This window comes from Lutra lutra, chromosome 14, assembly GCF_902655055.1.
Source record: "Lutra lutra chromosome 14, mLutLut1.2, whole genome shotgun sequence".
Classification (NCBI taxonomy): Eukaryota; Metazoa; Chordata; class Mammalia; order Carnivora; family Mustelidae; genus Lutra; species Lutra lutra.
The window spans coordinates 26,457,695-26,476,369 of NC_062291.1; the positions used below are offsets into that span (position 1 = coordinate 26,457,695).

The 18,675-nt window shown below is 37.8% G+C and overlaps 1 protein-coding gene across 1 annotated transcript in view; it reads left to right on the top strand.

Annotated features, from left to right (window-relative positions):
- REEP3 (receptor accessory protein 3) overlaps nt 1–18,675 on the top strand; it is a 99,894-nt gene that overhangs the window by 45,118 nt on the left and 36,101 nt on the right. The window contains 1 exon segment of the mRNA XM_053447791.1: nt 3,872–3,944. Within this exon segment, the coding sequence (XP_053303766.1) occupies nt 3,872–3,944 (73 nt within the window).

An 18,675-nucleotide genomic window follows, 5' to 3' on the forward strand; every position in this document is an offset into this window, starting at 1 on the left:
TTACAGTAAAGGAAAGAGGAGTCAAGAGTGACAGTAATGAAGAGTCTCGTGTTGAATTTAAGTGCAGTCGTGCTGGGTTGTAAGGCTTATGGAAGATAATTCATTGATTGTATCCAAATTCTAAAGGGAAATACAAAGTAGAATGAAGTTAACTTGAGTATGTAAACTAGAACTACGATGGCTCACTGCGGGATCTGTACCTTGTGTCAGCCGTGGGGATGAATACAGTAGATCTCGAAGTTGTGTTTTGATTGGCCCCTCAGTTCTTAAGGTTTGCTGCTTTCTCGGAACTCACTGTTCTGAATAGCCCCTGTGCCACATCGTAAAGCCCTAGGTTCTGTGGCTAAAAAAAAAAGCCGCAATCCAAGTCTGTGGATTGGCTTCTGCTGAAGTAGCTTCACAGGGTGGTGTTGTTAGGTAAGGCAGAGATTGTTAATGATGTGGCTTCCAGCTGGTGAAGATAAAATCCCCAGCAGAAGACTTGGCATCCTTTGAGCTGGTGACATCAGCCTCAAACCCAGGGCTCATCTTTATGAGGAATAGCAAAGTCACTAGGGATTTACTATCCTTCCCCCACTAAAAAATAAACTATAAATGAACTAAAAATATAGGAATGTAGATACTCATTTTCAGTGTAAGACAAGCTTATTTACTATAAATGCAAACACCTATTTAATATAAAACTTCATAAATATGGGTGTTATGGGCTGAATTGTGTCCCCCAAATTCATATGAAGGCCTAATCCCCAGTACCGCAGAATGTGACTGTATTTGGAGATAAAAGATTAAAGAAAGTGATTAAGTTAAAATGAAGTCTTTGAGGTGTCTTAATCCAATGGGACTAGTGTTCTTAGAAGAAAGAGGTTACACAGACTAAGAGATGACCATGTGAGGACGCAGGGAGAAAGTGACCATTACAAATCCCAGGAGAAAGGCCTCAAAAGAAACCAAACCCACCAACACCTTACTCTTGGCCTTCTAGCCTGCAGAACTATGAGAAAATAAGTATCTATTGCTTAGCCATCCTATCTGTGTTTTTTGTTTTGTTTTTAAGATTTTATTTATTTACTTTACAGAGAGAGAGCACAAGTAGGGGGAGCAGCAGATGGAGAGAGGGAGAAGCAAGCTCTCTGCTGAGAAGGGAGCCTGATATGGGGCCTGATCCCAGGACCCTGGCCACCCAGGCACTACTCTGTGGTATCTGTTTAATGACAGCCCAACAAACATAGTTCGGCACATATTTTTAGCAATATGTAAATAATACCAAAACAGTATCAAACAACAATACTAAAACACTCTCAGAAGATAACAAGAACCTAGACAGATATTGCTTAATATGCAAAGAGACAAAGAAGGACCTAGAATTTACAACACTCCAGTAACAGTGATCGAATGTAGCATCCGGAACTTTGTCTTAAATACCACCCTCCAGTGAAAGGAACCAAGACTCTTTGGAGAAATGACTGATTATAGGAATGAGGCAGGGTATACATTGGATGAGTCTGGGGCATCATATAGTGCCAGAAAGTAGCATATTGTTCAGAAAAACAAACAAATAAACCTCACAATTATAGGTCTGTCAGAGGGACACAGGAGCAAACTGAAAGATCTTGGTGCTCAAAGCCTTGAGCAGCAGAATGAAGTACTACTGTGTTAAAACCCTAAGTGGGGGCACCTGGGTGACTCAGTGGGTTGAGCCTCTGCCTTCGGCTCAGGTCATGATCTCAGGGTCCTGGGATCGAGCCCCGCATCGGGCTCTCTGCTCAGTAGTGAGCCTGCTTCCCTCTCTCTCTCTGCCTGCCTCTCTGCCTACTTGTGATCTCTCTGTCAAATGAATAAAAATTAAAAAAAAAAAACACCCTAAGTGTAAAATAAACTTGGGAGTCCATATTCATACAGATAAATCACTGAATAAATAGAGAAGAGATAATTCTCCCGTGCAGAAAAATTCAGATAATTCGTGTAGCTATTCCACTCAAGAAGATTGAACATAATTTCCTGAACTGTGGCCCGTGCATAGCAGCTTCCCAAGAACACAGGATGGATGGGGTTGGGGTAGGGAGTAACCTTACAGTGAAGTCTGATAAACCCTACCTCAGCCTGCTGGTCAAGGTTAACAGCAGTGATAAATCATGCTGATAGAGGGTCGTTGATACAATAGGAAATGGTCCTCCTCCCAAAAACTGATACCTCAATTTAATCATGAGAAAACATCAGACAAATTCCAGTAAAGGGATCTCCTCCAATATCCACCAGTACTCAAAACTGTCAAACTCTTTCCCAAGGAAAGTCTGAGAATTTTTTCTTTCTTTTTTTTTTTTTTTTTAAACCGGAGGACTTAAGGAGACAGGGTAGGTAAACAGAATATGCCATCCTGGATGGGATCTGGGGTCAGAAAAAGGATGGTAGATAAAAACTAAAGAAATCTGAATAGAATATGGGCTTTAGTAGTTAATAACATAGCAATATTAGTTTGTGAATTGTGACTAATCATACTAATGCAAGATATAGGTAAGAGGGGAAACATGTAGGGCTTATGGTAACTATAGTATATTCCCAACTTCTCTGTAAAATTAAAACTATTCCAAAATATTTTAAATAGATCAGAAGAGTATAGAACAGGATATCATATACCATGTGCATCATAAAGCCAGTAAACCCTTCAGAAAGTCATGTTTACTGGTTTTCAGGAATGTATATTAAAACATCTGTGAGACTATTTTTCTCCTACTTAGCTGGCACACCTTCTCGTTTTTTTTAAATAATGATGCCAATGAACAGCAATGTATAGGAGTATAAAAGTGGAACTGCTTCTCTGGAGGGCATTTTGATGTGAGATAAAAATGTACATGCTCTTTGAAGCAGCAACATCCTAACGAGGAAGTGAGTATAATGGACAGAACTGTTTTTATGTTATGTGCAATCGCAAAAACCTGAAAGTCAACCAAAAGCCTATTTTATGGGATTATTTAAATAAAACTAAGAGAATCTCAATGAGGAATGTAATGAAGGTATTAAGAATACATACGTAGAATATTTGAGGGCAAAAAACTCCATGATGTAGTACCTGAAAATGCCAATTGTAAGCCATGTGTATGTGTTGCTCCATTTCTGGGTCTGTCCTTTCATTGTATGTGTGATTATACATATCTGTTGGGTCTGCGATTTGGCAAAGTAATCTTAACAGATGGAGTTAAATTAAATCCTGTTAATGATTGAGGCATTTTATAAATGTTTAAAGAGAATATTTTAATGCATGTTGTAATATATCAAGTATTGACAGTACCATCATTATAATTAGAAGCCAGTACTTCTTAAAATAGAGTGAAGGACCACTTTTGTATTACAAGTTATGTGTGACACACAACATGTTGCATATAACATGTGTTAGATTTAGGTTTTGGGAATTACATGTGGACAAAAAGTAGAATTTGCATATAATAAAATGTTGCCTGCTGTTCTCTCTGGTAGGGTTGGGACAATTTTTATTTTTGGTGATTTTCTACATTTTCCAAATGTTCAAGGAACCATAGACTTTTTGTGATGACAAAGGTTTTATTTTTAAATTTAAGTATAATTAACGGTGTTATTAATTTCAGGTGTACAATGAGAAAGTTTAATTTTGAAAATATAAAATTTTCCCATGATACCATACCTAGAATATTGAAATCCTCTTCATTTTTAAAACTAAAAAGTATTTTTACTTTTGCTCTCTGAGTGGATTTAGTTTGTGCACAAATTTGCATTTATACAAATTTACACCATTGTATGTTTCCCATGTAGTTTCTACTTTTCTTATTATTAGGTGAAGTTTTTATAAGCAGTTAAAAGCATTATTGTATTTGATTAGTCTTCTACTTTTTACTTCTAGGTTGGTGTTTGGAATGCTTTATCCTGCATATTATTCCTACAAAGCTGTGAAAACAAAAAACGTGAAGGAATATGTAAGTATAGATTTATGAGTGATTAGGTCTAGCTTAATGAATCTATGATATTCAAGATAGAAAAATCATTATTTTAGAAATAGCTGGGATAATGTTTTTGGATAAAAATGTTATGTAAATAAAAAGACCAACTTCATTAACTTCATAAACTGATTTTGAATACAATTCTAAAGTGGAGTTTCAAAAAAAAGTTCATGGTCAGTTGGCATTTAAGTAAGTGTAGGATTTCCAGATAGGTAATTGGATCTCTTATTCTTTTTGTCTAAGTTCCAGTTTAAGAAGTTGGGTGGACTGTTTTTTAGCCTGTGAGTTTATAGGTAGACTGAGAACTGAGAATTCTTTCTCACCCCAAACATTTTTCCTTTTTTTCATAGCTGTTATGTCACTTTTTAATTGATTTAAATACACGAATACCTCATCACTACTGACAATTGCAGTCCTTTTTCTTCTTAAGTCAGGCTCTATAGTTGATGCTTGAACAGCACAGGGGTTCCCCCACAGTGGGAAGTCTGAGTATAAATTTTTAACTCCCCAAAACTTAGCTATTAATTGCCTACTGTTGAAGAATTGCCTACTGAAGCCTTACCCATAAGGTAGACAGTCAGTTAACACAGGCATGTTAAATACTCTATTAAAAATAAACTGGAGAGGGGCACCTGGGTGATTCAGTTGGCTTGGCTTCAGACTCTTGATTTCAGCTCAGGTCGTGATCTCAGGGTCATGGAGCCTGCTTAGCATTCTCTGGCCCGCTTTTTTAAAAAAAAAAAAAAAAAAAAAAACAAGCTAGAGAAAAGAGGTTAAGAAAAATCATTAGGGAAGAGAAAATACATTTATAGGACTGTGCTAGATTTATTGAAAAAGAATTTGAGTAAGTAGACCTGCATGGTCCAAACCTGTGTTGTTCAGGGGTCAACTGTACTAGCTGATAATATTCCTTCTTATTTGGAATGTTTGTCATACTGTTACTAAAGATCTTTTTTCCTGAATCTCACTAACTACAGTTGAAATACAGGGTGAAGTTTCTCAACTTTGCACCTATTTCACCTGTAAAGCATTTTAAACCCAGGATATGCAAACTGGTATGCCATGTAGTTGTGGTATTCTATCTTCCCTCTAAATCTGGGTGATTTTTTTGGAAAAGAATTAAGTACAGATTGAAAATGAAGTTTAAATGAGATGCTGTAGTAATACGAAGATATTACCAGTGGGCACACAAATACCATGCCCTAAAATTAAAAGGGGATAATGGTAAGGAATATGAAAGTGTAATAATGTGGGGAAAAAAGAAATAGGCTTGTCATGTGTAAGTTAATGCTAAAAGAGCAAAAAAAAATGGTGTTATTTTGCGACTGACCTAAGAACCATTATAAAATATTTATGTTTCTTACTATGCAGGTTTTACTTCGTTAGTGTTAATTTTTAGAGACTTAAAAACATGGGTTTGTGTGTTCTAATTCCTTAATACTCAAATTTTTGTTACTGTATTGGTCTATAAATTTGGGATTAATAAGAATGGTCTAACCCTGCAGTTTTAATTGTCTCACAAGTTAAAGATAACCTATGGAAGAGAATCCAGTAACATTCTTACTCAAACTGATGGAAAAACTATAAAACTGGATATATGTTGATATATGTACATATGTATGCATACATGTGTGTAGTTGGGTATATATTTCACATATTGTCTTGCAGTTTTCAGAGAATAACTCATTATTGACAAAGTAGGAACTAGCTGTACATAATTTTGCTGTGATATTGTGACTCTGAAAAGTTCTCTTAATGTGCTCTTGGGAACATCAGAATAAGGAGTAGTTGAAGAGAAACTAGGCAGGTAGAAAGGCAGTTGGTTTGATAGTTACATGGTAGTCACCTCTCCACAAACAAAATGAAAGCTAAAAGCAAAAATGGTCAGGCATCAGAAAAGGCAGGGCATTTACCTTTAACTAGGAAATATGATACAACTCGGAAGACCTGGCGACCAGATTGTCTGCCATCAGGGCTGCTAGCGAGACCAACCGGAGATGTCTCATGAGAACATTTGCATTTATTTAGTTTCCTACCAGTTTCAAAGTACATTTATACATTATTGTTTCTAACTACTACTGTAACAAATTGCCATGTACTTACTGGCTTAAACCAACCCAAATGTATTCTCTTACTGTCCTAGAGATCATAAATCTGAAATGAGGGGCGCCTGGGTGGCTCAGTGGGTTAAAGCTTCTGCCTTCGGCTCAGGTCATGATCCCAGAGTCGTGGGATTGAGCCCCACATCCGGCTTTCTGCTCCACAGGGAACCTGCTCTCTCCTCTCTCTCTCTACCTGCCTCTCGCCTACTTGTGATCTCTGTCTGTCAAATAAATAAATAAAATCTTAAGAAAAAAAAAAAGAAAGCTGAAATGAATCTACAGGGCTGTACTCTTTTTTTTTTTTTTTCTCTTTCTTGAGGCTCTAAGGAAAAATCTGTTCCCTTACTTTTTCTAGCTTCGACAGCCTGTGTGCATCCTTGACTTAGGGTTCTTCTAGTCATCATCTTCAAAGCCAGAAACGTTGAGCTGAGACTTCTCATGTTTCCATCCTTCTGGTTCTCTCTTCTGCCTCCCTCTTCCACTTATAAGGGTGCTTGTGATTACATTGGGTCCACCTGAATAAACCAGGATCCTCTCCCCATCTTAGGGTCACCTGGTTGGCAACCTGAAGTCCATTTACAACCTGACTTCTCCTTTACCATATAACCTAACATATTCATAGGTTTTAGGAATTAGGACTTGGACGCCTTTGGGGGAAGGAGACATTATCCTGTGTACTATATCTCACTGGTCCTCACGACAACTCTAAATCAGTAAGTAAAGTAGGTGGGGAAATATTTCCGTATTACAGTTTCAGAGAAGTAAATTAACTTGTCCAGGGTCACATAGATCATTAAGGCAAGAATGGTATCAGATTGGATATCTTGTTCATAATGTTTTATTCTTTCTCTGCTACCATGCTACCTTTAGAAAAGTAAATGAGGATTCTAGCTTCAGGAAAAAGTAGGAACAATTTTCACAGCCAGCCAGTGGACCTACTTCCAAAGTAGATCTGCCAGGGCCACAAAAATCAGGGTATTTTTTTTTAAGAAGGGCACTGAGGCTGCTTAACCAGTCAGTACTAGGACAGAACTCATAAGCATCTAAATCAACTGTGATCAAAATGGTTAAAGGTGAAATTGGGTTTTGAAAGTATTGGCAGTTCTTTAAGTATTTCCAGTTTAAATTTACTTTTGACCAAATGTTTGAATATTATTTTCTTGCTGAGTCTCGCCTAAACTTAAACTCTGATCTAACAGTTTTACTAAAACTCTGTTCTCATTGTTTCCCTATCTACTGATCCCATCCACATTTGCTTTGTTTTGCATATGGTAGTTTCTTAGCAAAGTTAACCTTCTTCAGATTCCCTGTTATATTTTTAATAGGCTTTCATATTATCTGATATTGTATTATTTGTTTGCATGTGTGTTTGTCCTCCCCCGCCAAGAGACAGCTCCACAGAGTTTTGTTGTTTTGTTAACTGCTACATTCCCTACCTAAAACAGGATGTGGTATTTATAGTAGGTACTCAGTATTTTTTGAATGAGTGAGTGAATGAATATTCAGAATAAGAAAAGGAAAGAGGTACCTGGGTGGCTCTGATGGCTGAGCTTTTGCCTTTGGCTCAGATCATGATCTCCGGGTCCTGGGATCAAGCCCCATGTTAGGCTTCCGGCTCAATGGGGAGTCTGCCTCACCCTCTGCCTCTGTCTCTCCCCCCACTCATGCTCTCTCTCACTCAAATGAATAAATAAAATCTAAAAAAGAAAGAAAGAAAGAATAAGAAAAAGAAGTAGAGTTGAAAAGCATACATTTCTTAAATGGATTGGTCTAGTTTCTCAGCTTTGATTTTGCTGGATTAAGGAGAATATAGTCCAGTCTGATTTATCCCAAAGCTCAGTTTCTTTGTGGTATTTGATTTTTACCTAAATTCCACTGATACCTACTTCAAAATTGTTTTCAGAAAGCAAACATTTTAGATTAATTTACTTCTTTCCACCCTAACTACTACCATTCCCCTTAAGCCTGCAAATAGTAGATTGCACCTGATAAAACAGATGCTGTACTCAAATCAAAACAAATGGAAAGTGCTGTGTATTTTGGCAACCTTCCTTTCTTCCTTTGCCTATTTTTAAAACAGAGCTTTCCTAGGATATAATTTCCTGTATAGTGTGGCTGATATGGCCTACTTAAAGTCTTTCAGCCTTGCAGTAATTGAAATGTAAACTTACTGAAGAATTAGTATGGTTTTGCAAATTTTTTTAGGCTTATACCATCTCGTGACTTGAAAATAGAGTGTTTACTTCCAAGTCGTGTGTAATTGCTGTAGCTTTTCTAGGAAACCGTGTTCTTATTCTAAGAATGTTGGAGAACGTGGCAATGAAAAGATTGGCTGACAGCACTTAAAAAATCAAAATCAGACATTTGGTCCCGAGATTTACTCTGAGGAAGAACAAAGAACAGTGAAAACTCTGGGAGACTACTCTTTTAAAAGGCTTAGAAATAGCCCTCTAAAACCCTATTGACTTGGTTTTAAAAGTGACCTCATTTTTCCTGGATCCTTGGGAGATAGGAAAATGAACAAATATGCCACATACCAGCTTAACAGTTATTTTCAACTGGTAAAATATGAAGCTGTCTGCTAGTTTTAGGGTGATATAGAGAGGAAAAAATACAATGAAGTATACATTTTTATATTGTCAGGAAGTATTCCCCAGGCATCTTTTCATATTTTTGTTTAAAGATTTTATTTATTTATTTATTTATTTATTTATTTATTTATTTTTGAGAGAGAGGAGAGAGAGAGAGAGAGAGAATGAACAGGGAGAGGGAGAAGCAGACTCCCCACTGAGCAGGGAGCCTGATGTGGGGCTTGATACCAGGACCCTGGGATCCTGACCCTGGGATCATTTACTGACTGAGCCACCCAGGTGCCCCATCTTTTCATGTTTTGGATTAAAAATACTCATTTGATTCAAGGGTTTTCTTTTGGGAAGTACAAAGATTAACCTCTGATTAAGGTGGAATCTTTTGAAAATTAGTTTTGTCAAGCCACATGCTTATATTTATTTACCAGAAGGCTGTTTAAGAGGCAGTTTTCTGATCTTTTGTTTCTGATCTGATCTTCTGTCAATTTTTCTTTTTGTACTATTTTATGGTGGGTTTCTCAATTTCATTTTCTAACCCTTTAGTTAATCTTTAATTCCTGCTCCTGTGTGTTGAATTTCTAAGAGCGCTTTTCATTCAATGAATGTTCCTTTTCCTCTAGTGTCCTATTCTTATGTCGTTTAAAATAGCTTCCCTTTTGTCTGAATCTGTGAATGATGGTATTTTAGATGTCTACTTCCTGCATAATCTTTCCTTTGAATTCTGTTTGTTTGTTTCAGCCTCTGTCATGTTTGATTTTTCTCAAATGTTGGATAGTCCTTGGTCCTCTGCTCATGTTAGAGTATGATAGTCACAAGCTGGCTGGAGACCCTGTGCCCGTGACGAGGCCTGAATGTCCTTTTCCATGTAGGGTGATCTGATGAGGCAATTGTATTTGTTCCCAGAGCTCCTGAGAGGAAGTACCACAAACTGAATGGCTTTAAAAACAAACAAGCAAACAAATTTATGTCTCATGGTTCTGGAGGTGCAGAGGACATAATCAAGATGTGGACAGAGCCACACTCCCTCTGAAACCTGTTGAGGAGAATCCTTTCTTGCCTGTTTCCAGGGTCTGGTGGTTGCCAATCCTTGCTGCTCCTTATCTTCTAGCTATAGCGCTTCATGCTCTGCACCTGCACTCACATGGTCATCTACCCGTGTGTCTGTGTCTCAGAGTCGCTTCCCTGCTCCTTCCAAGGAACCAGGCACATGAGATTCGGGGCCCACCATACCCCAGTGTGACCTTGTCTTAACTAATGACATCTGCAGTGACCCTGTTTCCAAATGATGTCACATTCTGAGGTACTGGGGGTTACAACTTTGTATTAGTTATATCAGGCTGCCATCACAAAATACCACACACCGAGGACCTTAAAAATTCATTTTCTCACAGTTATGGAAGCTGAAAGTCCAAGATTAAGGTGCCATCAGGATTGGTTTTTGGTGACACATCTTCCTGGCTAGTAGACAGCCACCTTCTCCTTGTGTCCTCATGTGGCCTTTTCTAGGTGCAGGTGTGACAGACTCTTGTGAGTGTCTCTTTCTTATAAGGACAGGAGTTCTATCAAATTCGGGCCTCCTTATGACTTCATTTAATCTTAATAACCTCCATAAAGGCCCCATTTCCAAATACAGTCACCTTGGGGTGTATGACTTTAACATATGAATTTGGGGCAATCACAGTTCAGTCCGTAACAGACTTCAGCATATCTGAGGGAGACACAGTCCAAACCATAAAAACTGCTTCCTTGGCAAATTGTCAAACTGTCTGTATCTTTTGGTATTTTCTCTCATGCAAGTCAGGTTCTTCGGAGAAGATTCTACCATTCTGAAAGGTACTTGGTAGCTAGCATTCTGTTGATGGTATAATGGTTGGGGGCTCTCAGTTATTAATTTATAAATTGTAACTTAATTCCTCTCTCAACTGTGTCAGAGATTTGCAAATCCAGAGCTTCTCTGACTCACTCTTCCCAGAGAATCAACCACAAGGTTCTGGGAGGAAGGAGGCACATCACCAAACCACTAGAGTGGGAGGGCATCTGGGGGCCTGCCTGCTCCTTAGGCAGACTTAACAGCCATTCTTCCTGTCTTTTGCCTTAGTAGCCAAGAATTATGTCACCATTTCTTGAGCCTTTCGGAGCTCTGCAGTGTCAAGTTGGATTGCTTCTCAATTTTTCCCACTCTCAGCTTAATATTCAGTTTTTTCAGGCCTCCTAAGTCTGTTGCTACTCATCCGCTTCCTTCCTAGCTCCAAAAATTTCAACCTTGTCTTCTCGTCTATATTTTCCGGACTCAGTATCTTTTAAAAAATCACTTTTACTGTTGTTTTAATGAGATTTGTGGTAAGGATACAATTAAATGTGTATATTCAGTTTATCATCTTTACCCAGATTCCCAAATTGACTTTGTGAGTGGCATATTTCTGGTTGAAATATACTGCGATATCAAATAAGACTTATTTTATCATTAACATTGGCTTTTAAAATGTGTCTACATAGAAGACAGGTTAAAAGTAGTAATAGATATCATTTTTTAGATCTCTGACAATCATTTTAAAAGTTAACTTTAGTTGATATACAGTGAATACATGCGTGTCCATCTTATCTTGGGTTATTTGGTTTGTAAATCAAGTGCCGATAAATAAAAATCACAATTTTCACTTAGGACAGTTAAATAAAATCACTTGGGACAGTTCATTATCCTTTAATGAAATAAATCTACTTAGAGTTATAAACCTGATTTTTGATATGCCACGTTTACTTATTATATGTTAACTACATACCAGTATGTATTTTCACTGCTAAAGTAATTGATGCTGTTATAATTAAGTGACTTATACGCTTCCTTCCATTTTCTAAAACCAATTTCTTCATAATCATCTCATGGCCATTACAATGAACCCACTTTAGAAAACAAGTGTTAAATTTAAGTAAAGTTATATAATCGGGGGGTGTGTTAAGTGAATGTCTAGCACAGTTCCTTCTAAAATTTTAGAATGTGAACTACAGTACTTCTTGACCTTTATGAAGTCAACAAAAGCATGCCTCCAGTTTTCACACTAAGATATAGCTGGCCAAGCACAGCTATCTGGTCCTTTTCTAGCTTCCAATGCAAATGCTTTGGAAAACATACACAAAGAAAAAAAAATTCTCATAGGAACATTTAAACCTAATAGGCTAACTTAGGCTTTTGCTATTATCTAAGAAGAATTTGACCAATTGTGGTGCCAATGGAAATAGATTTTTGAAAATAGGGACAGAAACAGTTGTTTCCATTAAAGGAAATGTTGTTAAGGAGTAAATTGGAGGGAGGCCTAGCCACCTCCACCCCAATCCCCAGTGATGGAACAGCTGAAAATCAGAAAGGCTACAGCAACCAAAACACTTGACTGCCACCACCATCACTGTGGGGAGATAGCTTACTCTCTGTCTCTCTGTCTCTCTCTCTCTCAAATAAACATATAAATCTTTAAAAAATAAAAAAAGCTCATGACAGATATTCAGAAATATAATAGAAATGTAAAAAGATGAAATTCTTTTGAAAAATTACCCAAAAAATTATATTATACAAATATATGAAATTTTGTCTGTCTCTTGGCTATCAGAATATACTGATACTCTTTTTAAACCACATATCCAAACTCCAGGTCAAATGAGAAAACAGTCTTCAAAAGGTCTTGAAAAGTCACAAAAGTATATTGAGTTGAGTAGTTTTGTTTTAAAGTATTGTATTAACTTAAAAAGATTTCCAATAGGCATCTTTTATTTTTTTTAAATTATTTAAATTCCAGTTAATATGCACTGTAGTAGTCGTTTCAGGTGTACAATATAGTGATTCAAATCTTACATACAACACTCAGTGCTCATCGCAAGTGCCCTCCTTTATCCCCATCACCCATATCACCCATCCCGCCACCCACCATCCCTCCAGCAACCCTCAGTTTGTTCTCTCAGAGTCTGTTTCTTGGTTTGCCTCTCTCTCTTTTTTTTTCCCCTTGCTCATTTGTCTTATTTCTTGAATTCCACATATGAGTGAAGGTATATGGTGTTTGTCTTTGACTGACTTATTTCACGTAGCATAATACTGTCTTGCTCCATCCATGTCATTGCAAATGGCAAGGTGTCATTCTTTTTGATGGCTGAGTAATACTCTGTTCTATATGTATATACCAGATCTTTATCCATTCATCAATTGATAGACACTTGGACTGTTTCCATAATTTAGCTATTGTAGATAATGTTGCTGTAAACATCAAGGTACATGTATCCTCTAGACTTAGTGTTTTTGTATTCTGTGGGTAAATACCTGGTAGTGCAATTGCTGGATCACAGGGTAGTTCTATTTTTAACTTTCTGAGGAATCTCCATAGGGTTTCCAGAGTGGTTGTACCAGTTTGCATTCTCACCTACAGTGCAAGAGGGTTTCTCTTTGCCTATGTCCTCACCAACATTTGTTTCTTGTGTTGTTGATATTAGCCATTCTGACAGGTGTGTCTTGGCTATCAGATTAAATATAGACTGACTCCTTTGTTTTTAAACCACAGTTCCAAATTCTGCAGGTAAAATGGGGGCAAAAAATCTTCAAAAGATCTTGAAAAGTCACAAAAGTCGATGGAGTTGAGTAGTTTTATTTTTAAATATTGTATTAATTTTCGAAGGCTTCCAATAGGCCTCTTTTAAATGAAGATCTAACACTTTAGTTTTGTCATGTTGTATCTTTTTTTATTACTATTTTAAGTAGGCTCCATGCCCAGTGTGGAGCCCAATACAGGGTGTGAGCTCATGAGCCTGGGATCAAGACGTGAGCAGAGAATAAGAGTCAGACACTCAACTGACTGAGCCACCCAGGAGCCCCTAAATGTGTTTTTTTTAATCCCCAAGTAATTTTTATCTGCAGCCAAGGTGAAAATAATTAAGAGGTATCTTATGTTATTGTGAAAAGTGAATCATTTTGTCACATTGTACTTTTTAAATATAAGTTTATGTATGCAGATGGACCTCAAATAGCAAATAGTTTGTTTTAGAAACATCTGAAAGTAAACGGACTAATTAACAACTTGGAACATCTTGTAGAAAAATAATGCTTTAACACAATTAATCTTATGATACAATTATGGGGGTAAAGATATTCAGTTAGACTTTCTCCTAGTTCCGGTGTTGTGAGGCTGGCCATACACAGAATTTCCTCCATCAGTAAAGTTTCCCTCTGGAATCATTCACCTTTCTGCACCTTACTCCTGCCTCTTTGTTCCTCAGACTGTGTTTACCCAGGGCCTTCAGGCTGTCCTGCACCCTGGCAATCAGCCAGCCCTTTCTTACCCGCAAGTGTCCTGTGACCTGTCACTCTTCCCTCTCCACTCACCCAAATGCGAACTTCAGTTCTCTAGGTGAGGTTGATTGCACATGCTTTTTGAAGGGAAGTAATTTGATATCCCAGATTCATTTTCAGTCACGACAGAGATTTATTCTTCCTCGAGTTTTTTCCTACCAGTCTTTGCTTCTCAAGAACACTGTGTTATCCCATGTGTCTTAAAGGCTGGTTCTTACTGTTTGAATGATTATTGTAGGTTCAAAGTATGCTGTTGAGCCCAGAATATAAAACTACAAGTTGCCTATAAAAGAGTGTATTTTAGCTAAAGAATAACATTTTTCATGTTCTGTGTCCCTCGCAGTCTTGCCTGTCACCTGGACAAAGGAGTATATCCTGGAGTAGCTCAGTTAGTTCATTTGTAGAAATAGCAAGATGGGATTGCATGTGTGAAGGTAGATGGAATGATGGTACCTCCATGCCAGTCCTTAGAATACTTTACATGGGAAACATGATGGGCCAAGACTTTGGGAGCATTTAGGGAAAGAAGAAGGTAGTTTGTTTGTTTTTTTAAGATTTTATTTATTTATTTGACAGAGATCACAAGAACGCAGAGAGGCAGACAGAGAGAGAGGAACGGAAGCAGGCTCCCTGCCAAGTAGAGAGCCCGATGTGGGACTCGATCCTAGGACCCCGGGATCATGACCTGAGCCAAAGGCAGAGGCTTTAACCCACTGAGCCACCCAGGCGCCCCCCCCCCCATTTATTTTTTATTCATTTATTTGTTTTTAGGTAGAGTGACAATTTAGTGTTAAAAGCACATTTAAGGGGCAGCTGGGTGGCTCTGTTGGTTGAGCGTCTGACTCTCGGTTTCGGCTCAGGTCACTATCTCAGCCTGGTGGGATCTGAGCCCCTATCAGGCTCTTTACTCAGCAGGGTATCTGCTTGAGATTCTCTCGCTCTCCCGGGCCCCTCCCAGGAAATTCTGTGTGGTTCTTTTATAAGGGAACTGTTTTTCTCACAAATATTTATTATCCCAAATAAATCAATAGTACCTTACACAGTATAAAAAAGGGAACTGTGAATTCTCAGCCAGTATAGGTGGAGAGAGTTATTTTGGACGAAGAGGTCATTCTTTCCTGAATTCTGCTTCCGGGAACAGTTCCCATCAGCAGATCCTGCTTTTCACATCTTCTTTCCAACACTCCCTTTTAAGTTAATTATCACCTAGTTTTTAAATATGTTTGCACTTTAGCCTTCTCTCAAGTTCCTCAGACTGCTGAGGTTAGGGATGAGATACATGGGGCTTCTGTGATGCACAGTCACTGGGGAAGACCAAGGAAGTAGGGTGACGGAGGCTTCCATTTCTAGTTACAGTCCTTTATACCTACAGGCTAATTAATCCGTGAGGTCTTTGGCAGTGATGCCTGGGATCTGCAGGTAAGCCGTGTTGCAGCAGCTTTTCACCATCTGAGAGTATAACCCCCAGACATCTGAGTTTGAGGGAGCTGTACAAAGTTAAGATATTCTTAAATGGAGCAGTAGGGAAAGAAGTATCCCAAAGTTGAGGAAGCCCAAATCAATTCTAGCCTCATGTATTCACCCCAAACACATGTCCCTTTTTTAAAAAAAGAACTCTTTTCAGCCATGGTGTCTATTCACTTTGGATTGAACTTCAACTAGCTTATTTTCAAGCATGCTTCTAACTTGGCACAGCTGTGGGAAAAATCCCATAACTGAGCCATCTGGGTTGGATAAAGAGGGAGTTTTTCTATTGATTTCTCACATTTTGTTCCTTTTTGTTTTTAGTGGGGAAAAATCATTATGAAGTAACCAAATTATTGCATAATGTTAATGAAACGGGAGAAATCTTTTCAACTCTATACTATTGCTAAAGAATTCTATATTAGAAGGTCTCTGTTGTCTCTGAAATGTGGTGTAGAATGAATGTTTTGGGTGAATTGACTTGAGTGAATAATAATGGTCAGAAAATAAAGTTCTCTTTGGGTGGTCTGAGATTCAGCAGTGTTTGTTTCTTTTTAGATTCAGCAAAAAAAATTTTTTTTCCTGTGAAACATATTTTAGCATTTTATGATCTGGATTTACTTAGTGTAGTTATAATTGAAATCACTAGGCATATGTAATTTTTCATTTTTTCTTAAAGACCAGCATTAATTGCTTTATAATTCAAAGAATCTGGAATTATGAAATGTTGGAAAATTATTTATTCTCTGATAAGTCTAAGAACAACTTTGACAGACTAGACTATTTTGTATGTTATGAACTGCTGTTTGCAGTCCGGAGTTACTTGTTTGTTACTTGTTTGAGTCTTGCATCAATCCAGACCTTAGAATTAAGAAACTAAATTTCTATTATTTATTTAAGACAGAGCAAGAGTGTGTGTGCAGGAGCGGGGTGGTGGCAGGGGCGTGCTCAGGAAACAGGCTCCTGGTTGAGCAGGGAGCCTGATGCAGGGCTTGATCCGAGGACCCTGGGATCATGGCCTGAGCTGAAGGCAGCCCCTTAACAGACTGAGCCCCCCAAATTAAGAAACTATTAAGGAAAGATCTTCCTCTGCTCTTGCTTTACCTGATCCAGGGTGCTAAGTGCTGGCAACATGATAGTGGACAGGATGGTTTCTTTCCCTGTTGGTTGTTATAGAATAAGCAGCAGGGGTAGGTATTATATAAACCATTGCTAAGAAAGGATGGTGCACAGAGATTATACATGACCTTTAGAGGGGCGGGAGTTAATTAGGGAAGGCTTTTCTTTGGAAGTGAAGAAACTTCATTCCTGCAAGGCAAATAAATAATATATACTATTTAATAAAACATTAGTAGTTACATGATGGGCAAACATTCTGTTGGTTTTCACCAAACCTTATTCTTTTATGTCCTCTTTTACTAATCCCTCCTACGAAAGCTTCTTGGTGGTAGGAATACCTTGACATCAGGTTTATGCCTATTTCATGTAGAAGGGCTTTGTTTCTAAAAGGCCCTGAGTAATATCTATCAAATTAATATATCACATAATTTTTCTTTTTATCATGCAAGTGTAATTATACACTGAGATCATTTAACATATGTTACTGTTAATATCACTGTCATTATAATATCACACTGGTCCTAGCACAGAATAAGTTATGAAGATACAATTTAAGAAAAAAAATTGGGGGCACCTGGGTGGCTCAGTTGGTTAAGTAACTGCCTTAGGGTCTCTGGGTTCTCTGCGTCCTGGTATTGAGTCCTACATCGGACTCCCTACTCAGCAGGGAGCCTTGCTTCTCCCTCTTCCACTCTCCCTGCTTGTGCTATCTCTCTCTCTCTCTCTCTCTCTCTCTCTCTGTCTCTGTCAAATAAGTAAATAAAATCTTTAAAAAAAAGAAAATTTTTTCTTTCAATAGGCACCACACCCAGCATGAGCCCTACACAGGGCTTGAACTCATGACCCTGACATCAAGACCTGAGCTGGGCTTAACTGACTGACCCACCCAGACACCCCAATATTTTTTAATTAACATGGCATTACTGCTCTTACCATGACTCATAAATCTATAGCAACATACCTCCTTCCACGAGAACATGATATTCCCCTGTATATTTGGGGCCTGTGCATTGCTCTCAATTTCTGTGATGGAATCAGAAGGATGGTTTCACGGTTGCTTCACTTTTTGTTTGCTTTATTTGTTTGAGGCTTTCAATCAATTTCATTGTCTAAGGGTATAAATCATAAAACCTTGTTTTCGTAAAAATGTTAAAAGATCATGAAATGAGGCCTACTTTTCTTTTGCAACCAAGGGTAGGTAAATGCATACCTATTAAATGGAGCATGGTCTTTTGATAGTAAATTTAGCCTATGGGTATATTCATTTTACAGTATTCACTCAGGCTTAAAATATCCTCTAATTCCTTTGAGAAAGTAAAGCTAAGAACACCATCACATGACTGTCTGGGTTTCTGAAATGCTAAGGCTTCATAAAAACCTTATGGATTTTGAGTAATAATAAAGCAGGTGCTGGCTTGTTAAATAAGCTAATCTGATCCATGCACTATAGAAACTAGAATGTAATTTTAGATCCTATGGTTTCGTATCACAGATGAGTCCATAATCTCCAAAAGAACTTGCTTAATTATAAAAGTATATTTTCTTGGAATATAAATTCATTTTGATATTTAAATGATTTTAAGATTCCGTTTGAGGAATCTTTTACTTAAAAATGTTGTATTTTAAATTAAAATATTCATATTTCTCTAGTCACAAAAATATAGTACCTAAACCATTCCAAGATTTATTTATTTTTTCTTTTTTGAAGATTTTATTGACTTATTTGACAGAGAGAGAGAGCACAGGAGGGGGAGCAGCAGGAAGAGGGAGAAGCAGGCTCACCAAGCAGAGTGCCTGATGCGGGACTCAATCCCAGGACCCTGAGATTATGACCTGTGCCAAAGGCAGACGCATAACAACTGAGCCACCCAAGTGCCCTGCGTTCCGAGATTTAAATATAATTGACAGTTCATTGTGACCACTTTCAAAAGAGGTTTATTATTAAATAATTAGGAAGAATGGAAATTACCGTCTTGTATATAAGTTAAATTCTTTTAATAAATATCTTTGAGAATGTCTTTTGTTCCAGGTACCATAGGAGGCATCAGGTATATTCTTGGGAAACAAGACAAAGCAAAGCGAGCATCAAATAACATTTTTCAAGTAGT